General features: G+C 36.7%; 4 protein-coding genes across 14 annotated transcripts; 1 reads left to right on the top strand and 3 right to left on the bottom strand.

Annotated features, from left to right (window-relative positions):
* The first annotated feature begins 5,634 nt into the window (after window positions 1-5,634).
* LOC126593270 (transcription factor EMB1444-like) lies at window positions 5,635-10,769 on the top strand. 3 transcript variants are annotated; one of them, XM_050259290.1, is made up of 12 exons: window positions 5,635-5,873; window positions 5,952-6,405; window positions 6,754-7,002; window positions 7,333-7,420; window positions 7,533-7,574; window positions 7,683-7,742; window positions 8,025-9,224; window positions 9,311-9,412; window positions 9,666-9,806; window positions 9,891-10,016; window positions 10,363-10,487; window positions 10,568-10,769. In XM_050259290.1, the coding sequence occupies exons 2-11, from the start codon at window positions 6,308-6,310 to the stop codon at window positions 10,450-10,452; spliced, it is 2,196 nt and encodes a 731-aa protein (XP_050115247.1). In that variant the 5' UTR covers window positions 5,635-5,873; window positions 5,952-6,307; the 3' UTR covers window positions 10,453-10,487; window positions 10,568-10,769. The 3 variants fall into 3 exon arrangements, with proteins under 3 accessions (XP_050115247.1, XP_050115246.1, XP_050115248.1); XM_050259289.1 differs by having other exon boundaries at window positions 10,363-10,653; XM_050259291.1 differs by having other exon boundaries at window positions 5,636-5,873; window positions 6,796-7,002; window positions 10,363-10,653.
* LOC126593272 (ultraviolet-B receptor UVR8-like) lies at window positions 10,565-14,223 on the bottom strand. Of its 9 annotated transcripts, none has more exons than XM_050259292.1 (11): window positions 13,882-14,223; window positions 13,702-13,775; window positions 13,537-13,621; window positions 12,775-12,906; window positions 12,442-12,678; window positions 12,070-12,285; window positions 11,766-11,809; window positions 11,397-11,579; window positions 11,198-11,294; window positions 11,057-11,100; window positions 10,565-10,943 (listed from the first exon to the last, which is right to left on the bottom strand). In XM_050259292.1, exons 1-11 carry the CDS (start codon window positions 14,093-14,095, stop codon window positions 10,821-10,823), a joined length of 1,449 nt encoding a protein of 482 aa, XP_050115249.1. In that variant the 5' UTR covers window positions 14,096-14,223; the 3' UTR covers window positions 10,565-10,820. The 9 variants fall into 9 exon arrangements, 5 of the variants coding, with proteins under 5 accessions (XP_050115249.1, XP_050115251.1, XP_050115253.1 ...); XM_050259294.1 differs by having other exon boundaries at window positions 11,057-11,097; XM_050259296.1 differs by having other exon boundaries at window positions 11,198-11,288.
* A 2,958-nt stretch (window positions 14,224-17,181) lies between these two features.
* On the bottom strand, window positions 17,182-18,971 carry LOC126592608 (tropinone reductase homolog). The gene is made up of 5 exons (XM_050258360.1): window positions 18,764-18,971; window positions 18,449-18,656; window positions 17,877-18,093; window positions 17,672-17,781; window positions 17,182-17,546 (listed from the first exon to the last, which is right to left on the bottom strand). The coding sequence occupies exons 1-5, from the start codon at window positions 18,838-18,840 to the stop codon at window positions 17,376-17,378; spliced, it is 783 nt and encodes a 260-aa protein (XP_050114317.1). The 5' UTR covers window positions 18,841-18,971; the 3' UTR covers window positions 17,182-17,375.
* A 5,414-nt stretch (window positions 18,972-24,385) lies between these two features.
* LOC126592514 (tropinone reductase homolog) lies at window positions 24,386-26,068 on the bottom strand. Its single transcript, XM_050258213.1, has 5 exons — window positions 25,838-26,068; window positions 25,522-25,729; window positions 25,211-25,427; window positions 24,963-25,072; window positions 24,386-24,839 (listed from the first exon to the last, which is right to left on the bottom strand). The coding sequence occupies exons 1-5, from the start codon at window positions 25,912-25,914 to the stop codon at window positions 24,669-24,671; spliced, it is 783 nt and encodes a 260-aa protein (XP_050114170.1). The 5' UTR covers window positions 25,915-26,068; the 3' UTR covers window positions 24,386-24,668.
* Between the last annotated feature and the right edge of the window lie 328 nt (window positions 26,069-26,396).

Below are 26,396 nucleotides of genomic sequence, written 5' to 3'. Positions count from 1 at the left end.
TTAAAGTGAACAGTACCGGGTGCTTTTCGTTAAAGTTCCCAATAATAAACCCTAGCAACATCGAATTCCCAAACGATTTGTTTGGGACTACAATTATTAACCATGCCAACATTAAAACATATTGTACAAAAAAAAACAGTGACAAAGAATCTGTAACGGGTTTCATTTTTAAAAAAATTTCCTTAACATGTTTTCTCGGACAATTAGTTAAGGGGTGTGATATCCACACACCCCATTTTACTTCTCAACATCCTTCTAATTTTCGGCCGTCGGATCGGATGAATTGAAGAAAATCAACGGACAAAAATTAGTAAGGGGTGTGTGGGAAGTAATTTAGAGTGTGTGAATAGCACACTCCTTAGTTAAAACCCTAAATATGTAAACAGTGTCCTAGAAGATGCCTCTGTTTGATGTAAGATAGTACATAATTACATAAAATAATTAGGAGCTGTTGTTATTCAATCTCTACCAGCAGTCCTTGCTGGTGTGCAAATTCAAGCATGCCGCAATATTTTATAAGTCGTCAGGCGAGCATAGGTTGTCAGAAAAAAACCCTATCAATTATAGGACTTTTTTCTTACATTTCGGCTTCCATAATATAAATATTTCCATTCAGAAACGTGGTCAGAAGACATATTACATAGATATATTCAACAAATTATAATGAAGCATAATTAAAAACTAATGAGTAAATTTCAAACACTTTGATGAAAGTCGAGTTCATCGAAAAACGATAAGATCTACAAAGATTAATAAAAAAGATTCAAGTGTAAATCTCACGCAAATGTTGATAGTGAAATTGTAGTTTATTGATAATATATTAGGTTAGATCAAAACACATGTACGACTTTAACCTTTTCATCATAATTTAGAGCAATACTTGACTATTTAAAGATGAGAAGGAATTTGTAAATTTTTCGTGAATGATTTACATAACTTTGTGTTTATTTTCGAAACCGTTCATATTATAAATCTCTGTAAAAATCATCTTTGCAAAACGTAAATAAAACTAAAGTCGTTAAGTCAATCAACTGTAGCAAATAGATAAATGGTTCGTAACACTTTTACCATTTCCATTCATCTTTTCTTATACAATTCGATGACTAAATGACCTTAGTTTTAATTGATTTTTTGTAGACATAACTTTTATAGAGTGACATATAATATGAACAGTTCTGATCATAAGCATAAAGGTTTATGAACTAGAAACGAAGAGTTTTAAATAGGAGCCTATACTCATCTTTAAGTAGTCAATCCATAATTTATCCATCCATGCACGCCGAATGCTCTTTCAGTTGACCAAAATAAGCTCTTGATTATTCTTGACACATTACACACACGTGTGCGCGCACACACACACACACATTTTAAATAGGAGCTTATACTCATATTTAAGTAGTCAATCCATAATTTATTCATCCATGCACGCCGAATGCTCTTTAGTTGACCAAAATAAGCTCTTGATTAATCTTGACACATTACACACACACGCACACGCGCGCTCACACACACATGTTTTTTATAATTATTTTAAATCGTCTGTAGAATTGTCACAATAATTCTTCAATCTACTAGAAGTGCCATTCATCAGGACAATTCATTGTTTATTAAATGTAATGTTGTGTTAATTAGCATGCATTAAGAAGGTATGAATTATTAACTTTATGAAGGGAATAGCCACTCAATACTATGGTCTGATGATATTTCTTTTCATTTATAAGTTAAAAGTCTTAGGTTTGAATCTCGTGAATGACGAATTCGATACCAAATTAGGTTGCCTATTGTGTGACTTAGCCGAACTCCCCCTCCTTTTAATGTAAAAATATATCGTTGTACCAAAAAAAAAACTTTATAAAAGGAATATAAATTATATAATGTTGGTTAAAAGAGAGTTTTTATTTTTATTTTTATTTATGGGTTTGAAGAGAAATGCAAATGTGTTTCTCCAAAAATAATAAAAAGCATAAAGAAATCATGTTTTAGGTCATCTTTGTTGACCTTGTTCTTCTAATATTGTTCCATAAATTCAGAAGTTTTTTGCATGAGCTTAAAGTCAAGCCGTCTTTCACAAAAAATAAAAAGGAATCAACAAATAATTTCCGCATATCATTATCACGAAAATCATTTTTCAAGAAATATAAAGAGCAAGAAAAAAATTCCAAACTTGAAACGGCACTTACCATTAAAGAAAATAAATATCAATAAATTAAGAGTTTATTGACAGTGTTAGATAGCTAAGGAGAAATGGTCCATTAGGTTAAGATTTTCATATTATGTGGGTCTTTTCGGTCCGAAAAAATAATATCTTGTAACCAAACATAAAAAAAAAATCACATAATTAATAGCATATTTTATATTTTGGTTAAGTCAACTTCTTGTTGAACCTGTCTAGGTTCCTACCTCTCAATATTATTTAAAATTATGCATAATTGAAGGTTGCCCTACTTAACTTGGTTTCATAGGTGAAACGAATATATTTAATCTATGGGTGTGCTTATCTGAGGTAAGGTCAGCATATCAAATAGGTGTTTAGAAAACTTGAACAACTTATCGTATACGTATGCTTTACTAAGTATTGTCAACTTTTATCATAAAATGCCAAATCTCATAAGCTTTTTGATCGATGATTCAATGTTAATCTAACTTACGTAACTTCCACTTGCATGTTTGTATAGTTAATTAATAAATTAATAATCATTTTCCGGGTCTAGTAATTGAGGGAGGCATCACATATCGCAAATTGCACAAACGTGTTTGGAGTAGATTCATTGTTTGGCTAACTACGATTTTACACTATAAGTTTGGAGTGATTTTTAAAATATGTTGCAAAGTTTTAATTTTCTCACATCACACTATGAGATTTTAAATTTTATTAATTTATAGTTTTTGTCTATTTGACTATATGATCTATCGTTAAATTGGTGATGCGATAAACATGTGATCCACTTATGAGTTGATGTGAAAGTCAGAATTACAACATATGGACGAAAACTAGTAATGTGATCTCCTTTCGAGCATAACTTTTATGTAACAAGAATGGTCAATTCATTGTTAGCTCAAGTCAGTTATGGACAATCTTGTGAAAAATTTAAAGGAATGACAATGCATGATTACTTTAGAATACCACAATTATAGATCTTAGATCTAGATAAGTTTCTAGACTCTCATCTCCTTCTTCGAAATAGTATCCCGAGCTCTACATTTAAAGTTTACGCATGTACTTGCATTTCACTTCATGTACACTGCTACAATAAGAATGGTTATCGCCATAGTAGGATTGGTGTCAACATCGTTGCCATTGTCCCTCTCCCTCGCTTTCCTCTCCTTTCTTTTCTCCCCATCTAGACCAACCCAGGCCATGAGATTTTAGTAAATACTCATTAATATATTATTATCATTCTCTGGATAATTAATAATCAACAATGAGCTAAAGATTTCAAGAGAATAAAGAGCAATAAAACTTGGTTGACGAATATAATAAAATCAATAGCGCCAATTGGTTCTCTTTTGTTCTTCCTAGAATCAACATCACAATATCGAATATTAGAATCATCCAGTGTTTGTTTAATAAATTATTGAAAACAAAATATAAATTCACAGTTTCGGTTACCTCAAATTACAATCTTCAAGATCATGTGAGAGTTGATTTACATATTCAATAGAAATAGAGAGATTGGGAATTTGAAAGAAAAAGAGGATTGCAAATGGGCTTAGGTTTTACAACTTTATATGTTGAAGAAGAAGGTAAAATATGTTGAAAAATTATTATTATTATAATATTAAATTTATTCATTGAATGGAAATTAGAAATGGAGCATTTTGGTAGAAAGACGCATCTATTCAAATAAAGAATTGTAATTTTTTACTCTTCTTGAATAGTCACATGCTTTCTAAAAAGGTATCTCAAATTCTACATTAGGGAAGCCCCTATAATCGATTGATAATTTTTTTTATTAATTACATAATTATACATAGAATGCACTAAATATTAGAGAGTTTCATTGAGTCCATATGAGAGAGTATTTAACACAATCGTGGTTTATTGGAGCCTTGTGGTTTGGAGTGCTACTATTACAAGGACATGGTCATTGTATCTTGGGAGACGAACATCAGTCAATCATAAGCACTGTAGTGTGGCATTAACCTGTCTTAAAGAGAAAGTGTCCAACACTTGCCTTGACCGTATTTTCAAGTTTTTCTAATCCATTATGTTATGTTCATTTAACATTGGTTACTTATGTGTATGCATTACTTTGATATATAATTGCATGAAATATTTTTTATTTTCTATGTAATTTAATATAACAATTAGATCCTAATTTTTTGAACAAAATATAATATGTGTTTTTTTTTTGTCTGACCCTTTCTATGATTTTTTTTGTTTTTGTTACTTGTTACTGAAAGTGAATTTGAAAAGCAAAATTAAAAAAAAAAAAAAAAAACATTTGGACTAGGACGATGGCATGTTTGTAATCAATTGTTGGATGGGGCCATTAATTTTATATGGAGTAAATTTTTAAAAGAAGAAAAATCTATTGACTAAAGTGTAGCTCCGAACTGCACACAGCCAAAAAAAAGAGGCGGACCATTTCTACTGCACTCACAATTCAATTATAATGTCCTTAATTTTTTTTATATTTATATGTATTAGCATTTACTTACATAATTTGTGTGTATAAACACATTTTTTTATAAAATGAGAAGGAGAGAGGGAGAGTCGTGGGGGGAGTTAGAGGTTTTTATTTTCGGTTTTTTTTTAAAAATATTAGAGGTATTTTAACATCATATGTAGGTGAGATTTTAATAAAAAATAATAAAATTTAGACCTGTAAAATTACATTATTGTTCATCTTTTTTTTTATGATAGAAAATTAATTTGTTTTTTCTTCATATTTTGGTTGACAAAGATAATTTTATAATTAATAGAGATATATACGATATATAAAAAAACATTGGGCCCCCAAGATAGAAGGCCCTAATGACTAAAGTGCAGCTCTATGTATCGACTTCCACACGACAAAAAACAAAAAAAAAATAGAAAGAAAAAAAAGAGGCGGGCCATTTCAATAATTATCCATATGGTAATATTTTACTAGAATTGTGTGCCCATATCTACTCTACATCTACACGTTATCACTAATAGAAATTTTGATGAAATTGTGACGGAAGTATCATATCGATTTGCAGCATTTATACTAAGATACTACATTAATTGATTTTTAATTTCATGAAACATCTTGATGTGTTGGGTTAATTCAAGATTAATTGTGATAAAAATCCAAAATAAGAAGTCGATAATAAACGTTAACAGGATGGATTGAGATCCTCTCTAGATCTCACATCTAGAGTCGACGCATACATCAATCTGGATCATTCAATTTAAATTATACAGTCTCCATTAGCCCCATCCCTCTAGCCTACCTCACACACAATTTGTCTCCCCAACGCTCATATATTTGTCTCTTGAAGATCTGTATTGCTCTTTACATCAGCATGGAAGTGTGATGTTCGGAGAGGATCTCAATCCTGACATGACTGCTAAACAATGGCCCCCACATACCATAGAAAAACAAATTTGTGGGTCCGGAAACCCACTCCCTCCGCTCCAACCGAGCTATATAATCCGACTTTGGACCAGTTTGAAATCCGCCAAAACCAAAAACGTGACCGGTTCCCCGGTGGAGGCATTTTGTATAAGAAAAAGCATACAACCGTTGTTTCACTTGTTTGTGGTGCGTTTGGACATTCGGAGCTTGTGGACTTGGGGAGAGCGAGGAAGAAGAAGAAGGCCAATTTCCCAAGAAAACACTACAAACACAGAGAGAAATGGAAGCCAGCGAATACGAACACGATCAGCGTCTTCGTTTCTAGAGGTGACTGCTTTCTCAGTTTTCTTGCAGTAGCTGATTCATGAAAATATCCTTATAGTTTTGTGTGTATTTGTTTGGCAGCGATTTTTGCTTCGAACTAATAGAAACAGAGTTATGAACTGCTTAATCGAATCAGTCGAACGAGTAGGGGCAGAGCTTCTTATCGATTCTCGATTTGTTTAAGTGCTTTTTTATTAAGTTGATTAGTAGCTGAGAGAGAGAGGGAGAGCGGGCATAGTGTTCAGTGATGGAATTGTCTTCGACCGATCCACCGATTAAACGAAGAGCGGGATTGCGGATTAAGCAGGCGGGTCGGGCTTCGTACCAGGGCAGCTAGATAAGGTGTTTGTTGGTTTTGTCTGCTTTTTTTGGAAGTGATTATTGATTTTGTTACTAGTTGTTGTATTTGAGAGACTTTTGAGGAAGTTGAGAAGATAATGGGGACTACTGCTCTGAGGCAGTTGCTGAAGAGCCTCTGCAGCGATTCGCCTTGGAATTATTCAGTGTTTTGGAAGCTCAAGCACCAGAGTGATTTGTAAGCTTCTTTCCTTTTCTTCGCTTTTTGCTATGAATTATACTCTTTGTTGAAAATTTTAATCTGTTTATCCGTCCTTAGAATTCGGAAAGTAATTAATTAGTTAGTCAAAATGCTTCTGCAATTTTTGTTTTGACGATGATCTTGCTGTTTCCTTAGTGTACTAGATGAATTCTATTTGAAATTTCTAATCACATTCGATACAATACATATGCGTAACCGCATAGAGGTTTCAACGTTTATATTTCACACAAATAAAAATTCTAGTATGATTCTTATCTTTGGATTGACATCCTAATGGTGTTTCTATGCCGAGCTTATTGTGTGTCTCATGTATATCAAATCTAGTGGCGATCTTCGGTATGATACTGGCCTTCTTGTTGTCTTAAGGATTTTGTCTTGGGAGGATGGGTACTGTCATCACCCAAATCCAAGAGAAACTGTGGAACATGCATCGGATGACATCTACTTCAGCGACGCAAATCAGATGCATTTTAAGGATTTTGCAACAAGTATCCATGATGGTGGATCTGCAGGATATCCAATTGGACTGGCTGTGGCTGATATGGTACATCTTCAGTACACATTTGGAAAAGGGTACAATCTTGTTCTTGACTCTTGTCTTGTTGTGTACTTCCTTTCAATCTCCAAAAACGTTTCTATCTAAATGTTTTATAAGAAATATCTTCAAATATAGAAGTCAAAAAAAGAAATTTTGGTGGAGGCAATTTCGCTTTCTTTGTTATTTGCCACCATCAGTGAATACACATAACACACGTATGAACGTGACTTTTTTAAACTGGTACAACCGGAAAAGTTCTGTCTCGTAAGAGATATCAGGAAGGCACACGATGTGTTTATTGTTAAGGTTCTCAAATGTCTTAAGGAATGAAAAATGGTTCACTGTGGATTTAAATAATTTCTCAGGGTTGTTGGTGAGGTGGCATGTACAGGGAGCTTTACCTGGGTTTTCCTTGACAGTCTATGCACCAGAGAGTCTGATTTAGTTCCTCAGGTAAATCTTATTCGAGCAAGCTAATGTAAATTCTTAGCGATCTTCATATACAGTTGGTAAAATTTCTTCTAGTAGTTGACAGTATAACCAAAAAAAAAATATATTTTCTCAGTGTCCAGATGAATGGCTCCTTCAGTTTGCATTGGGTATCAAGGTAATTCTTTTGGCAACACAGATTAGGCCACAGTTTTAATTTTATAGCTCAAGTTTCGCATGTTTGTAATGGATGAAAATCTGATTACATATTTGATTTCTCATGCAGACAATTTTGCTTGTACCTGTACTTCCATATGGAGTTCTGCAACTTGGCTCCCTGGAGACGGTGCGTGCTCATTCTGAACTTATTCTAAACTTCCTGAATTGGTCTACCGTCACATCCCATTCTGGATAGTAGCTTACAAGTTTATTTGGGAAGTTGTGGCAGTGGAATTTATATAACTTACACTGCATGAATCTCACATAATGTTCTTCCCCCCTTCTGGAGCTTAAGGACTCGCATGTGTTTCTCAGTCTCTCTCTCTCTCTCTCTCTCTCTCTCTCTGTAACACATGCACCGATTTGTATTCATCTTATAAGTCCCTTTCTTCTCTGATCAAAATTTCAGGTTGCTGAAGATCCTGCAGTGGTTGCTTTTGTGAAAGACAGATTCAATGCCATTCACAATGTTGAGGGGAAAACTGTACCTTTTACCTTAAACAAAGACATTGAAGCTCAATCATCATGGTCACAATCATTTAGTTTAATGCAGAACACATTTGAGCCATCAGCTGTTACCATGAATCCACTCAACGTTGAAGGGTCAGAAGATGTTGATAACATCAGACTGAATGATAACTTATTGTTGACCTTCGGGCAATTTTTGCAATTGCCAACTGCTGAAGATTCACTTCTAGACACCGGAACAGATGAGCCAGAAGTTCTTAAGAGTACAGGCGAAAGTGTGATTGCTGTTCCGCCAACTTTTCACTGTGGAGAATCAAGTCCACTCAGTCAGTTGATAGATACCAGCTTGCTGGGAATGATGGAAAGTCAGATGTTTGGGCTATCTTGTCTAGAGGAAGAACTTCTAACCTATTCTCAATTTGGTGGCTATGGTTTGGAAGTGTTTGGAGAATCCATGAGCGGTTTCAATTCTTACTCTGTTGGAGGTGTAGCAGAACTGTTCGAAGACGTTAATGCTAAAGATACAAGTTACAACACAGTGAATAATTTCTTTAGCTTTCCTGAAAATTGTGAACTACACAAAGCACTTGGAACACCTTTGCAGAGGCAGACAGATGAACATATATGGGACCCATCTATCGGCATTGATGATACATGTAGCAGCTCTAGTTTGCAGAAAGATCTCCCTACCTGTATTGAGCCATCATGGTTTTCCAAAGCAAGTGATGCTGAGAACCTCTCGAAAGCTTTTGTAGCCAAAGATGAAACCTCGTCTAGCAGATCAGAGAATATTAAATCATCTATTACCTCATCAAGTCAATTTCCTGCTTCTTTCAAACAATTGAAATTTGAAGCGAGTGCCCCAGTTGGAAGTGATTCAGCAACTTGGAACCATACATCTGCTTTACCTGCCAGGGGCGAGATTTCAACTTCTTTCACAGGCACGATAAGTACTTTGGTTGACGAAGAGCAGAAGGAGAAAGGGTACAAGTCTACAAAGCCTAAAAAGGAACAAAAGTTGTCCGGTGGCACTGCAAGAAAGACCAGGCTTGGCAATAGCCGGAAGCTAAGACCAAGAGATAGACAATTGATTCAGGATCGTATGAAAGAGCTACGAGACCTTGTCCCAAATGGTGCTAAGGTAACAGCCTTTCTCTAGTTTTTGAGGGACAAATACATAATTGCTTGTTTTTCTCTAACTAGACGTGTTTGGTTTCTGGTATTCAGTGCAGCATTGACGGCCTTTTAGACCGAACCGTTAAACACATGCAGTTTTTAAGAAACATGACTGACCAAACCGAAAAACTGAGGTGCTACACACCACAAGAGGTATGCAAAGCCTTTTTTCTTGGTAAATTATGCATGAAATAATTAAAATGAAAATATCAATAAACAGCAGCCGGCCAGGACAAGCACCATGACGGTCTCCCAAAGATGAAAAAAACTTCTGCACAACGTCCTTGACTTAGAAATTTTATTTGTCCTCAAAGTCATTTTGTAGTTCCGAATCCAGCTGGTGCGTAATGTTGAAGACCAACGAATTAATCACTAGTTTCTAACTATATCCTTGATGCTTTTGCAGGCACCTCATTCCAATAACACAAGCGAAGCCACAAGTGGCTGCGAAAGTGGGACAAGCAGGGCTTTCGAAGTTGGAAGTGAACTCCAGATTTGCCCCATTGTGGTAGAAGATCTTGAACACCCAGGACACATGCTTATAGAGGTTTGTTGCATGCCCCCCTATTTGTCAACGCAAAGCTTCGTTGCAGAAGTGTTTCGTCTAAAATTTCCATGACTACTACTGCAGATGCTATGTGATGAACACGGACTTTTCTTAGACATAGCCCAAGCTATCCGACGACAAGAGCTGACTATCTTGAAGGGTGTGATTGAAACTCGCTCAAGCAACATGTGGGCACATTTTGTTGTCGAGGTATGGTTCATCTCTATGGTAATTTTCTTTTGGAAAACGGCCAAAGTATGATTTCGGTGGTAACATATAGTTCAGGCGAAGTTCCACTTTAGTCCATGTAGTTCTAGTTCCCTCAATGTTAAGCATATTGGGGTCTACTAGTTGCAATTTAAGAACAATTACTCGATTTACTCTCGTATTTGTCCGTGAATTGTTGCATTTAGGAACTACAGATACCAAATGCGAAAACTGAAACTACATAGACCAACAATTATTCGGAAAATACGAACACCAAAATCGTAATATAGTCTAAAGAAGCCCATAATTTTTGCCATTCTAAATGTTATGTTTGTTTGAATATGCTCAGGCACCAAGGGGTTTTCACAGAATGGATGTATTTTGGCCACTCCTGCATCTTCTGCAACGCAGGAGAAGTTCAATATCAAGCAGGATCTGATGCGCCTCCATTTATATCCAAGAAAAGCCGGCAAGCCGCCGGGTATTGTGCGTCAAAACCAGGTGACGATGGCCAGACCTAGGAAGCATCACCATCACATCCTCATCAGAGCAAGACTAAATTATCAGTACAACTACTTTAATTGTTTGTGTACAAACTAAAGATTTCTCTGCAATTTGAAAAAAAATTAGCTTCTAAAAACTGGAAAGAATGGAATACATGCCTACACGACTCCACGAATGTGCGCAAAGAAATAATGTACACCATGATACAAGCCTAAGAAAGCATCTAATAACACAGACTAGTTGAAGATGTCATATTGTAGCAAGTCATTCCTTTTCTATTGTCATCATCGATCGAACCCAAACTCAAATGGGTCTTTCGGCTAGAAGTAGCGTGTGCCACCAGCCACATGCAATATTTTTCAGTAAGCAGCCTTCTATTGAAACTTGAGAAGGAATGTTCCTATCCACGGCATCGCCCAGGCCAAGCTGCATCCAAACAGGAATAGAGAAGTTCGTTAATGATCGTGCCGTTAAAAATGATCGTGCAAGAGTAGACGTTGTGACTAAAAGATTTTAATCATATAAGTTAGGAATCATACTTGGCCATACTTGTTCCACCCCCAACTAAATAACTGGCCGTCTTCTGCAGCCAAAATAACAAATGGAATGTTCAAATAAATAGCTTTGTGAATATCAATGATTAGTGCAAGTATCAACACTTTTCAGCTTCATTAGCTTACCTGTTAGAATGACACTATGTCGAGCGCCGCAGGAGGCTACTTTTGCATGCTTGCTTCCCAAACCCGGAGAATCCAATATCTTAGGTAGAGTCTGAAGCTACAAGAATATGATTTAGTTAAGTCATACAACAAGAAGTTGGGCCAAGCTAAGATCACAAAGCTGAAAAAAGAACCAGGATGGATAACTCGTTGAGTGTACCTCACCCTCGTCAGCACCTGTTCCCAGCTGTCCAAACTGATTCCCTCCAAATGCATATACACGCCCGTCAACAGATACACAGAGTGTATGCCATAGTCCGGCAGCAATGTTTTTCACTTTTGTTTCGGACAATGATTTCACATAACTTGGTCTTAGCTGATCTATTGTATTCCCTTGCCCACACTGGATCAAAATGGGAAAAGATGAGAAATGCAGCAGATAAATAACAAGAACGAGAAAAGGAAAATGCGGTTCTAATTGAAAATCTAATCAGTAGTACTACTAATTATCAAAGTATACAAGAAGAGCAATCATTTCTCTCAGTTCCGCTCAAACAGCATAAGACCTTGACTAGCATAGCAAGCTCACCTGACCGTAAAGCCCCCAGCCAAAAGTAAGCAGTGCTCCAGCATCTGCAAATTGCAAAATTATTTCTAAATATAAATGAGTGATACAGTTGAAATGGTCACACAAAAAGAGGATGTCTTCGTCAAATGAAGAGGATCCATACAACAACCAAGAACAATCCTGCATTTTGCATAGATCCAAAGATAATTAAGGATGGAAAACAAATAAGTAGGATTACATTAACGCGTACAACCTATAAACACAATCTATTAACCAGCTCTTCATTCTCTGGTTACAAGCTTTATACGATCCCATAAATGCTGACCTGTTATTACTGCACTGTGCCGGCCTCCACAAGCAATCTCCTTCACATAACTTCCAGGAACTTTTGAACCTTGAGATATCACAGAAGACCTATCCTTCCCAGACGCAGATGGCTCAATACAGGGGATGACATGAGGAGAAGAAACCATTTTTACCCTGGTACCCAAACCTAGCTGTCCTTCGCCTCCATAGCCCCAACCCCACACCTGTCCCATATCTGAAACTTCGGTTAAAATTATGATGCATCAGGGTCTTGTGTTACATCAAAAATCCTCCATAGCTTCGTACATCCTACAACCTACAAAACTATATGGTGTGACCACAAAGAAAAGCAACCATCCTGAAAGTCTTAAATACAACCCCGAAACATTACCTGATAATGCTAAAGTATGGCGCCCACCAGCTGCGACAGTGGTGATTCTCACTCCAGGACCCAGAGTTACAAGACAAGGGGATGGATTGAAGAATTCTTCACCACCTGTTGAGCTTTCAGATTCGACTTTAGCCGACGAAATTTTCCTTCGCTTTGCAATTTCCTCTCTGGCCCTTTTGCTTTCAAGATGAGATACTGTCCCACTAGTCAAATTGAAGCCTTGAGACATTGAGTTTACTGTATAAGACAATAAGGTCTTAATCACATTGATCTAGTACAATCGAAAAGGTTTCCGTGCATGTTTTTCCAGATATACCCAGGTTACAGAAATACCTTGTTCAGCTGGTAATGAACTTTGATTCCCTGTAGTATCCTTTTGGAGACGTTCCACCATGCCCAGATCACCAATAAGATTCCCAGAGGGAACACACTCTTTCCAACCCCAAGTGTATACTTCACCAGTCTCTGTAGAAAGTAGATTGACCAATAATCCCAATTAGTTCACATTCTGCTCCCGTAGAAACTAGGGGCCCATTTGATAACCATTTTGCTTTTAGCTTTATCAGTTTTCATTTTTCTTGTAGAGAGGGAGGGGGAATGCATGGGAGAAATGAAGGATACAGAGGAGAGGATAAGTAGGGTGGAAAAGACGTAGAAGAAATGTACAAGAAAAGGAAAACAGATGAAAGCCAAAAACCAAACACTATTTTAAGTTGTTTCCGCTTTCCAGATTTTGTTCTCATTCATTCTTTATTTCTTCCCCTCCCTCTCACCACCCTTCTTCATCCCTCCTTTTCCCCATATACTATTTCCATATCTCAAGTATAAAAAAAGAAAACTAAAAACTAACAACGAAATGTTTATCAAACGGGCCCTAGATTATCCATATTTCATCATGTTACCAAACTCAAATCGTAGAATTACCGCGGTATTTCACGCAATTTGACTAAATGCAACTAGTATCAAGAAACACTAATAATCCACACAACAGTCAACTACCAATTTACACATAAATCCTTTTATTTCAAACACAAATTTAAGTAGTGAACAATGAATATTCATTCCGTCATCAGAAATAAGAGCGAAAAAACCTACCCGTAACAGCAACGCAATGAGCCCAACCAGCAGCAGCCTTGAGTATTGAAGCCTCAGTTGGGAGAGCATATGCCTCCGGAGTCTCCTTAACAAAGATGACAAAATTAATCCCAGAAAATTCGAAATCCTAAATAATTATAAGTAATTACAAGACCGCTGCATTACCCCGTGCTTCCCAGAAACGACGTAGCTCTGCCCCTCCTCGTCCGTCGACCCCCACGTCATCAGCTTCCCACACTCTAATCAAAACCATCATCCAAACAAATTGAAACACACGATTAAAAAATCGAACAAGTAATTAAGCATTGATCACTTGTTTAAAGATTGAGAATTCGAGGATCAAACCTGAGATGGCCATGGCGAATCCGCAACCGCCGCCGCAGACGTCCTTCCACGAATATCCACCCTCCATCCCATTAGGAAACCGCACCGGCGACAGAGACAGTATCGGAGACTTCTCCGGCGATACTCCCGGAAGATATCCCCACATATACACCAGAGCTTCTCTCCGCTCCTCCGTTTTCGTCGACCCTCCTCCTCCTCCTTCATTGCAGTCCATCGCCAATCCAAAACGACACCGTTGTCTCGTATAACAAATCTGAGAACAAAATCTCTCTCTCTCTACTTTCTCTCTCTAGCGAAAGTTTCAGTGGGAGAGTTTCAGCGAGTCCGGAGAAGAAAGCAAGAGGACAGAGAGAGACTCGGAAGAGCGAGGCGTATCATATGCCGGGATGCAAATCATGCCACGTCGGATGCCACGTGGAGGGATCTGGGCCGTTAGTATGGATTACATTTTTGGTAGCCACGAGTTTGCTGGAACTTTCTGGAAGGGGAGTTATGGAGGTGGGGCTCGTTGGCTGCCACGTGTGGGGTGGGGCTGTACTGTTCGAATTCATATATTTAATCGCTGTCCGGTTTGAAATTTTGTCTTTGTTTGACAGAAGTATTCATTTAGTATATTATATATTCATTATTTTATTAATCATCGTTAAATGAGTTTTGAATATCAAGATTCGTGTAGTGGATAAACACAAATTTTAAAATTCAAACTTATCTAACAATAATAAATAAGGTGGTGATCATACACCACACTAAGGGGTGGTTTGGGAGTGAGGTGCTTAAAAAAAAAGCACCCATGAAAAAAAGCTGTGAGGGTTTTAGGTGTTTGGTAAAATGAAAAAAAAAGGTTTATTTTGGAAGCTGCTGTGAGAATAAGCTGAAATCAAAGGAAAAAACTAAAGCTGCTATTTGCAGCTTTGGAAAACTGGCTTTTTTTCAAAGCACACGGAGCTACAGTGCTCCTTTAATGAAAAAACTCACTATCAGACTGCTTTTTTTTCCAAAAGCACTTTTACAAAAAAGTTTACCAAACACTCTGCTGATTTATTTCACAGCTGCTTATTCTCACAACACAGCCGTTTATTCTCATAACAGTTTTTTTTCAAAGCACAATAATACCAAACCAGCCATAAATAGTGGTGAGCAAAAATGCACTCTTGTTTGACCGGTAATCCGGGTTCTCATATGCTGGTGAAGCGGCTGCGTGGAAGGTAAACCGACGTTGGATCCAAACATTTTTATAATCGACGGTCAGGAAAGTGCCACAACGGCTTGGATCTAATCATATTATGTGATGACTAATGTAAGTTGTGTTAGTGATAATGGCCACTTCATCGCTGTTTTGTCGTTGAATTTCAAGTTTGTCTCTTTCCATCTTCTTGTGAATGCATTGGCAGTTAGGAAAGGCTTATCCATGGTGTTTACTTTGGGGTTTACAAAATGTTATTACTAATGATTCTTTTTTGGTGAAATTGATTTTGAGTTTTAAAAATATTTTAAGTACTTTTTAGAAGAAACATTAAATATGTGCTCTTTAAAGTAAATACTTAAAAATGTTTTTTCAGGATCTACTTGGATTTTTACTATAGATTGGTTTAAAAAAATATTTTCACCAAAAACACTTTCAGCTATTTCAAACACACTTTTAAACGAGCCCTAAGTCTTTAGCTTTGGGAATAACTAGAGTTGTCCTTAAACATGTCACACGCCAAGCTAACGAAGCAGCTCATCGTTTAGCTGGCCTTAGCCTCTTCTCCTCTAGCTCGTGTTTGTGGTTCGAAGATCCCCTAGATTGTCTAGCTGATATTCAGTTTGCAAGGCTACTTTTTGTTTTGTTGCAGTCGAGACGCGTCCTACTTTGTTCTAGATGTAACTCTTTCATTCATCAATGATAATCTCATGGCTTTGACTGAAAAAAAGTGTGTTAGAGAACTATTTATCTCCTTTGTAAGTTGTGTTAGTAAACTATTCATTGCATATCTATTCAATTCTATTAGTTTTCACTATAGTTTTGTGTTACAAATTCAATTAATTACTATTTTTACTTTGATAGTATTGATTCGTATGAATAGTCAACATTATTAGTCGAACAACTTTTTTTTTTTTTTAAATTATAATGCAGCGGAGCTACTAATGAGGAACCACGATTGGAAAAATGTAGCATGAAGGCGGGACTCCAATTCTTTTCTCGAGTTATTCTAAGCACGAATTCTTTTTGTGTTAACATAGTCCAAAAGATAATGTTATGAAGTAGCCCGTATGCCGTTTCTCTCTTGAGCTCGACTTCACCTCTCCTCTACCCTCCCCCTCGACCACACCATACAAACCACACACACGGACACATCTGCTACTATCTCTATCCAATTCTCTATCTCGATCGAGCGACTCTCGAGCTCCTAGTTGAGGTATTTGTTTTGAATTACCTTTGAAATCTAGGGTTTTGCTTCGAATTATTTTTCAAATTAAGGTTGGAATTCAAGAATCAAAATCTAGGGTTTGGTTCCGAATTAATTTTGGTTTCTAGGGTTTGTGAAAATTGGGTTTATGCAATTTTTATTGTTTATAGATTTGGATTCTGCTATTGGATTTGGATTTGGATTTGGATTTGTCAATTTAAATAACTTGATTTTCTTATTATGCATGTTTGATTTTGCAATATCTCTTGCAATTTTTATTTGCTCTTGTTTGTTGCTTTGTTCTTATTTCAAAATGATATTGATACTGAATCGAACATGCTTGTATTGAAAGTCGAAACTGTAGGGAAATGTTCATTTGCATTCCATTTCCTATGTAATTTTATCCATATAACCTGGGATATTATCTGATTCTTTGATTTGGGATTTTGATGCTGGTTTGAATTGAATTAATCAGGGGCTTCCATTTACAAGAAAGTGAATAGAAATTGAATTAAAATCCCGGGCCGTACCAAAATTCAAAATTTTTTTTCGAGAATCCTAAAATTGGAAATACACAAATTTGGGTTTGGTTTCGGTTTTCGAAATCCCATCCCAAAAGAGATCGGTTCAGGATCCCTATCTGAACCACCCTTACATCTAGCATATGATCATTAATCTTTTTTATTTATTTTTTATTTATCAACGAAGGAAGATTTGAACTTGGAATACCAATATTTGGGAGCGAAGCTACTTCCCTATGTGTGTGGCACCTGTGCGTGAGTGCGTCTATGATTCACAAAATATTGTGCTGGCTAATTATACAACCAATTGAGAAGACCATATATCATTTCATTTCCTACATATCTAAATCGTTCACATTTGAAATATCTTAACAATTTAGGCAGATATATATGATTGAGCCTGAGTTGACATTAAGCTTTATTAGTCTTGAAAAGTACATAACATTTTACATAATTTTGGACGAGGTTTATTAAGAAACTGATTAAATGTGAAACTATATGTCAACAAACTCATTAGAGTGTGACTGAATCCGCAGGAAAAAAACAAAAACAAATGTTGGGACTGATAATATTGATGAGTTTGCTAGAAACCACTAACTGTGAACCCTCCATCAACGCTAATGACTTGTCCATTGATGAAAGAAGCAGCAGGGAGGCAAAGGAAGGACACCAGAGACGAAATTTCATTAGGCTGTGCAAGACGACTGATGGGAGTTCTACCTATTAGCCGTCTGAAATCTTCAGCATGATCATCCTGATAATGTAAAATCATTAGAATGCGTCAGATCGAATATCGCTAACGCAGTTTGATTAAATTGTTGCAAATCAAGATCAATTAATCTCAGACAAAATAATAAGCCGGAGGGGAGTGCTACATACATTTTCGACTTTAGCCCCGGTGTTGACAGCCCATGGTGCCACAGTGTTTGTGCGAATGTTGTCTTTTGCCCATTCACATGCCAAATTTTTTGCAATCTGTATCACTGCTCCTGTAAATTTGAAAAAACAGAATTGTTTTTAGGGCTTTGGAGCTAATAACATTTGCAGTTTTATTTTAACTAAACAATAATAATTAATAAATTACCTTTGGTTGCTGCATAGGCAGATAGTCTGGGTAGAGCTTTCAGACCAGCAATAGAGGAGACAAATACAATACTTGCGTTTTCTGAGGCCTTCAAGAGAGGATATGCAAGTTGACACAAATGGTAGGGGGATTCAACATTGGTGCTCATCATGCTTGAAAAATCTTCCAAAGTGTAATCTGCAGTACTCCTGAGAGTACATGTTGCTGCATTATTTATCTGTGACAAAAAAAATCACTTAGAAAATTAGATTTTACACCAAGATTGTGAAAGAGAGCAAAATTAATGCTGCAACCAAGGTCTCATGATTATTATTATGCAGAGTCACACATAATGTTGAACAATGATGCAATCCAATATTTGAAACTTGACAGAAATTTTATAACTTGTATTATATGGTTTACACTCTTAATTGAACCAGGACCTTTTGTGATGAAACCAAACACCTATGGAGCTGTGCATGTGGTTAAGCTGGAACATATCAGTGTGATTATAGTAGTCCACTTGCTCGACTCTAAAATTTCAACACATAACACACAAAAGAAAGAGAAAAGGAAGGGCAAAAGTAATTTACAAGGATGTTAAGCTTGCCGTTGAAAATTGAGGAGACGGTTTTGATGAGGTTTTCCCTTTGAGCTTTAGAGGTGAGGTCACAAAATGATCCAGTCACTTTAAATCCCTTATCTTCCCATTCTCGAAGCCTCTCAACAATCTGTGCTTCGTTGCGAGCACAAGTATGTACGGTTGCTCCAAGTCCCGCTAGCTCTTCTACTATCGCATATCTAATGCACAAATTATACAAAAGAACAATGTCAGCAAGGGAAATAAATATGAATTTACTAAATAGTTGCAAAACAAATCGAGAGAGAGAGAGAGAGAGAGCGCTAACCCGATGCCTTTAGTTCCACCGGTGACGAGGGCGGTCATACCCTTTAGAGACCATCTTTGGCTGTTGAAACCTGCCATTGGTATGTTTTGCTTGAAGTGTTGATTGTTTAACAGGCAATAAGGAGGCTGAGTTTAGTTAGTACAGAAGGATGAAGAAGAATGAACTAAAATGTTGATGTGAGGATAATCTATGGAAGCTTTGCATATATATAGTATTAATTCTTGCTCATTTAAATTGAAAACAAAGTTTTAATTAATTAAAATGAAGAAAGGATCAAACATCGTAGTAGCCATCCTTTGGCTGAGTCCAACTTCTTAATTAGGGTTTTGTCAATTCAATACGTTGATGGAGTCGATACCACATACTCGTCAAAAGTTGGTACGTGTCATTGACTTTCTTTTGGAAAATATTTTGTTTTTTCTTGTGACTTTGATATATTTGATACAACTGATGGAAAAGATGAAGCACGAAAAAAAAAAAGGAAAACTAATGAAAAGGACTTGAAAACTTTGAGTTTTAATGATAAGGACAAAATAAAGGGTAAAGTGAATAGTACCAGGATTGACTTTTTAGTGTAAAAATGTGATTTTTCGTTAAAATGAACAGTACCAGGTGCTTTTCGTTAAAGTTCCAAAAAAAAAAACTGGGAAGTTTCTATTATGTCTACCTTTACTGTAGTTGGCTTAGCCAATAGCTATTTATTTTGAAGAGGTCTGCGCCCGTTCGTTTTAATTTCAACAATTATTTAGATTAAATAAACAAATACGGAAAATGTATTATACAAAATTGACTTTGAAGAGCTAATCTGAAACCCTAAGGCTAAAGTCCATAGACACTAAAAAAAAATCTTTTCCAAACGAAATAATATCGTTGAGCCAAATAATGTATCATCAAAATCGAAGTTAAAATAATTGTTAAATCGTGATGATATGTTTTTAACCATTGAAACATTTAATCTCGTTATCTAATCCCTGAAAATTTACTTTTTGTGATTTTTGCGTATGCAAACTTTGTGGTGGGACATGGAAAAAATTGTAAGGGTTGCTCCCATTGCCTGATGGCCCACAATTGAAAAAAGGGTTTACGGGTTACAAGAGATATCCTCTTTCCTTATTCATGAGCCCAACCCTATTTCATTTATTACTTTAGGCGCTTTTGTTGCATATGAGAGCAACTTCACCTTTGGAGCCCTCCTCCCAGGCAATCCACTATTTAATCCATCTAGTGAACAGTAATTACCCTTAATGAACAGTAATTGCCTTTGGTATCTCCACCCCTACACTTAAATAGCCCTGGCAACAGGTAAATAAAATAATAATATTTTTTGCACTCCTTCCCACTCCCTCACGTCACTCCTCTCTTTCCCGTGCACCTCACTCTCTCTCTCTCTCTCCAATTTTTCTCTGAAGTTCCTCTCTCACTCTCTCTCTACACTCTCACTCTCTCTAGAGCTCCGAGAGCTCTCACCCACTTTCCTCTTCGAAAATTAAACAAATCAAACTCCAAAACCATGAAACCTTAATCTCTAGGACTAAAGGATCCTTGCTATACCGTTGCATGCGTCATCAGACCATCATGGTGTAAACCACCATTGAAGCCGAGAGCTTCAAGATTTGAAACTCGAACCCAAGTGAGGTTCTCTATGCAAATCTTGTTTCATTATGTCTTAATGTTGCTTGGGACAAGATTTATGGTGTTTTTCTAGTTCGAAACCAGAGATTTAACCCCCTGCAATTTCTCTGAAACCTTGCCCAGTTTTTGGTCCGTCCTCAGAGCGAACTCCGGCAAGTTTGTGGGTTGAGATCCAACAGACGCCAAGGCAAAGTAGAAGAAAAAACGTGGCTGACGTCAGCCTTGCGTCAAATCCACTCCGGGCTCTCGGGCTGGCAACTCTCCACCAGCTTCTCGCTCGAGCCTGCTCGGGCTCCCTTGCCAGCACACGCTGTACTTGATTGCTCAGGCTCTCTGGCCCTGTTCACACGCTGAAGCTACTCTGATGTAAATCCCGTAGTGGATCAAGTAGACTTTTCGAGTAGCAAAGCTACCGCTTGGTATCATTGGTATTGGGCAGGTGAACCTGGCTACATAACAACTGTTACTGTAGTAAAGGATCTAGTTCCACACCAATTTGCTTCATACTATATTCAAACAAGTTTAACGGTTAGATCATTGAAATTATATTCGTAGAGTGCTTATCCCACCAAAACAATATATTCAATAAATACTTAGAGTTTATTCTATACTTCTATTAAATAAAATATAAGATTTTGTGGTAACCGTGAAGCCAAAATAATTCCAAAAATCCTGGAGACAGTACGTGGATTTTTCCTAAAGAAGACAAAATTGCCCTCATTAAATGGGAAGGTTACACAAATATTCTCACGCACAGCTCAACATTCCTGGAGACTCAAGTAGCTGACTACGACTACTCCAAGCTCCCCTGCTCGTGGCTTGGAAAAGTCAAAGGCATTAAGAATAGGATTAATCACCAAATCTTATCTTTAATACATTCCTAAATGAAGATCAACTCAAACAAGTAAATAATCTTCATCACAATCAATCAAGGATGCTTCTATCATCATCGCAAGATATTATTTCCTAATTAATATATGGAGATAATTTGTTCCTCATCCATCTTACGGATGTCACAGCTTGGTCAATGGGAAGCTGCCATGTGTAGGACAAAACCCTACACCTAGGCTGACCACCTACCTGTAATTACACCATCTCCACCAACTTCTGGTAAGCTTTTGCTACACACTTAGGCATAGGATCCATTGCCCAAACCCCCCTCCCCCCACCTCTTGGGTGCGTGTGGCTTTAGCCTTGAACAAATGTGTTGATTGTTTTGTAGGTACAAATTCGTCAAGAATGAAGACTGCGGATTCTTGTTACCACAATAACCACTCGTGTAAATATTTTAAATTGATGATCTGGTCCGTTCATGCAGATTCTTGTTACCACAATAACCACTCGTTTAAATATTTTAAATTGATGATCTAGTCCGTTCATTCTATTCTTCTAGGGTCTAGGAGTGTAGTTGTAGAAAATCATATATCAAAATCAGAGTTAAAAAAACGTTAAATTGTGATAATGCGATTTCAACCGTTGAAGGATTTCGTGCCATTACCTATTCCTGGAAACTTACATTTGGGTGATTTTCGACATATGCAATCTCGAAGTATACTATATGCCAATTACATTGACGGTTGAATTTCTTAAATTAATTTCACAGATTGCAGAAATCATCGAAAGAATTTAATATGCTAAAACGTCTCTCACCTTTGCTTGAAGAAATATTACATTTTCCCAAAGAAATATAAACCCTAAACCCTAAGTCACCAAGGAAAATGAGAAATAACCAAAGAAATATTTTATGAATTGGGGTTTGTTCGATGATCTGGTTCGTCGAGCCAAGTTACCTTCGTTGACGAACTGGTTTTCCATCGGGCAGAAGGGGCATAATCTGATGAGGTTACTTTGCCTGTTGAAATTGTTATGTCGCCTAGTCACTAAAAAAAAAACCTAAACGCTAACCCTTTTTGCTCGACCAAATTTTTTATTTTTTTGTTGGATCAAGTTTATCGGTCCGACAAAATTTTGTTTGGTGGGCAAATAGTAATTTATGATAGTGAGAGCTCACCCTGTGATCATTTGGTGGTGCTTAAGAGTAGGGGTGGGTTTGGTTTAAATCGGTTCGGTTTTTTGCCAAAACCGAAACCAAACCGAAATTTCAGTTCGGTTCGGTTCGGTTCGGTTCATTTTTTTTCGGTTCGATTTTTTCCGGTTCGGTTTTGGTTTTTTGTTTTTTTTTTTTCAAAAAATGAAAAACATTGAAATTTTAAATTTTAACATATCCAACACAATCATAACATAAGCATTCTAACTAGAATCAAAGACAATGAAAATAAACATTTAAAATTGAACTAAAATCATCAATGAAGTCTTCCAAAGTCCAAACTAACAACCTCACAACACAAAAATCGTACAAATGACTTAGAAAAGTTAAATTGTATGATGTTGTTCAAAGATCAAGGTTGTTTGCTTGTAATTGCATGTTGACAACTTGATTAGTAAAAATAATGCGTGGGTGGATTTATTTAGTGTGTGTTAGATTCTTTTCCATCACAAATTACCCAAGTAATCTACCCGAAATAAATGTTTATGGATTCTGTTACATGTTATATGAGAGTAGATTTGGAAAAGAAAGCTAGGGCAGAAGTAGGCAGTGCTATGGAGATGGATGTAGGTACTTCTGGAGGAGGTTTGGTTCCGGAACCTTATATGGGGGATAAATAATAGGTTAGGGTTTAGAGTTTTTATAGGCCTTTTTTAAATATTTTGAGCTTAAAGTTTGACAACACATTGGGTTTAGCACATTTTAACTTACAAATTGGGTTTAGAAAATAATACCCAAAACAAATAATTAAATAAAAAAATTAATTTAATTAATTCGGTTCGGTTCGGTTTAGTTCGGTTTCTAGAGTAGTAAAACCGAACCGAACCAAAAGAATTCGGTTCGGTTTTTTCGTTCGGTTCGGTTTTTTCGGTTTCGGTTCGGTTTGGTTTTCGGTTTTTTTTGGTTTTCGGTTTTTTGAACCCACCCCTACTTAAGAGGGCGTAAGTTGTAGCTTCAAATTAATGTCTAATAATAATTCGGGTAACAAAAATGTGGGAGGACTAGTTTCTTTTCTTTTAGGCACTAAAAATCTGTTCACCTGTCGGGACCTAGTTTTCGCCTAGACGAGTCTAATCAGAAAAAATGGCAGAAAATGGTTTGATAATTAAGGTTGCCAATTTGACCAAGAGGAAGAAACTGAATAATAATTTCACCAAAAAAAAAAAAAAAAATTGAATAATTATGTTAATTAACTTTGACTTAGAAAAAAGGTCTAATTCATTCATATTCCATACAATTATTCAATTTGCTAGTTTTCCTTCCTACAATAAGTTCTATATATATGCACATTATGTAACAAGTCACATGTAACGTGATTAAAGAGTCAAACACATAGATAAGTATATACATTGGTTGTAGGTTAAACAATTCATGTCTTGTTAGTTATCACTGAGGAAAAAGCACGACGGTTGATGATGATGAGATGGAAACTAAGTATTCAGATAAGTCTATTGACGCTGCCGTCCATGGTAGGTTAATATTGAGACGAACTCTATGGAAATTGAGCTTTGCGCTATAGTAATCGAGCTGCACATGCAGTTTCTCTTTCGGTCAACTCTAAGGTTTGCAATATCTCAACCTCATGGGCATCCCAACTCTTCCCTCTCTTGGTGATGATCTAGTCACATGATGGTTTGTTTCATAGTAGGTACCGACTCCTGTCCTATTTATCTTTATTCTTGTTTAGCCTTTTTGGTTTGGTTTTTTGCCTTTGGGGATTTCAAGAAAATACCGATAAACGACATCGTTGATAAAAAAAAGTTATATCAATCATGCATATGGGGTCAATTAAACAGACTGTACTCATATTAGGTCCCAGTTCTATAGTAGAGTGTGAGTAGTGTAACTCGTAAATGTGATACAAATATTTTTTGAATTGTAATTTCATTGTGTACTCATAATGTAATACCAGCTGCTTAAAAGTTTGGATATAATACTTAGGCTTTAGCTGACATCCAAATCCAAAGAAGTAAAATAATGTTTATCCTTACATTTTACAAAGTAAACGCTCAAATTATTACAGAGACTTTTAACAACAGAAGTATTGGATTGACTATTTCCCCGGGGCTTATTACTAACATAGAGATGTCGACATATCCACAAATTGGAGGAACTGATATTATCCATAGGAAATAATTGAAGTATTGTTGGGATTGTTAGATGATATATGTGATCAGATAGATAGGATGCTGATTTTGCAGCCTATACATTGATGAGTTGAGTTCACTAGAAACCGCTAACGGTAAATCCTCCGTCAACACTAATAACTTGTCCATTGATGTAAGACGCAGCAGGAAGGCAGAGGAAAGTGACCAGAGATGAGATTTCATTAGGCTGTGCAAGGCGACGGATGGGAGTTCGACCTATTAGGCGTCTAAAATCATCAGAATGACCGTCCTGACAAAACAAATTAAATCAAGTTCAATTGTTAGATGAGATACGCCTAAAACATATTAATTAAATTGGTAAGACACAAAGGACTCAACAATATATTTAGGTATAGAGTGGATGGATGTTTACAGATTCAACTTTAACTCCGGTGTTGACAGCCCATGGCGCCACAGCATTAGTACGAATGCTGTCTTTTGCCCATTCACATGCCAAATTCTTTGAAATTTGGATGACTGCACCTATAAGATAGCAATGGTAGTAATCTTTAGAGGTCTTGCAATTAATCTTACACATGTTATGCGTGTGAGGCAGTTATTAGTTCCAGAGAATTGAGAATTAACATAGGGACGGTTTTGGAAGATTAATTAATCACTCACTTTTTGTTGCTGCATAGGCAGAGAGTTTCGGTAGAGCTACCACACCGGCAATAGAGGCAACAAAGACAATACTTGCATTTCCTGAGGCCTTCAAGAGAGGGTGTGCAAGTTGAGAAAGATGGTAGGGAGATTCGACATTGGTTTCCATCATAGTTGAGAAATCTTCCAAGGTGTAATCTGTGGTTCCTCTAAGTGTGCATGTTGCGGCACTATTTACCTACACATTGCACCATATGTGGCAAACTCAAAACCCATCTTTATGTTAATCAATAAGCTGCGAATTAAGGTTTGTATTTCATAAATGAACTTACAAGGACGTTAAGTTTTCCATCAAAAATAGAGGAAACAGTTTTGATGAGGTTCTCTCTTTGTGCTTTAGAGGTGAGATCACAAACTGAGCCAGTCACGTTGAATCCCTTATTTTCCCATTCTTTAAGCCTCTCAAGAATCTGTGTTTTGTTACGAGCACAGGTATGCACGGTTGCTCCAAGTCCGGCTAGTTCTTCCACTATGGCATATCTGATAAATTTGCATTCGCAACAAAAGTTTCACACGAAATAAATTAACATGATGTTTCAAATACAGAAACTGTATTGAAGATAAGAGATATGTAGCAAAGTTAATTACCCTATGCCTTTGGTTCCACCGGTGACGAGGGCAGTCATACCCTGTAGTGACCATCTTTGGCTGTCGAAACCTGCCATGTGTGTTTACTTGATCTGAAACTAAAGATGTTTGTTCACTTCAAGTTGTTCTTTATTTAGCGGGCAAGAAGAAAGCTCTGTATGTATGTGTGTGTGTGTGTATATGTATATATATTACTGAAGGCTCAAGACGAACGAATTAACTAAAATGTGTTGTGCTGATAATCTGTGTAACCAGTCTGTATATATAGTAGTCTTGCCGGAAACCCACTTGAAGCCAAAATATTAAATTAAGATCACAAAGTCTCCAACCGCGTCTTATACGTGGAACTCCAATTGGGTTGAGTCAAACTTCCTGACAATTAGGGATTGTCAACTTCTTGCATTGATGAGTCCATGGATGCATGATGCATGTATAGAACCATATGCTAGTCAGCAATTTGTATTAATTATTATTATTTTTTTTATTTGGTTCCCAGCAATTTGTATTATTAATTTTTTTTTTTACACGAGCAATTTGCATACGATTCTTGACTTTGACA

This window comes from Malus sylvestris, chromosome 12 (assembly GCF_916048215.2).
Source record: "Malus sylvestris chromosome 12, drMalSylv7.2, whole genome shotgun sequence".
Classification (NCBI taxonomy): Eukaryota; Viridiplantae; Streptophyta; class Magnoliopsida; order Rosales; family Rosaceae; genus Malus; species Malus sylvestris.
The sequence above is the reverse complement of the archived record's forward strand: the minus strand, read 5'-3'. Positions and strand labels throughout refer to the sequence as shown.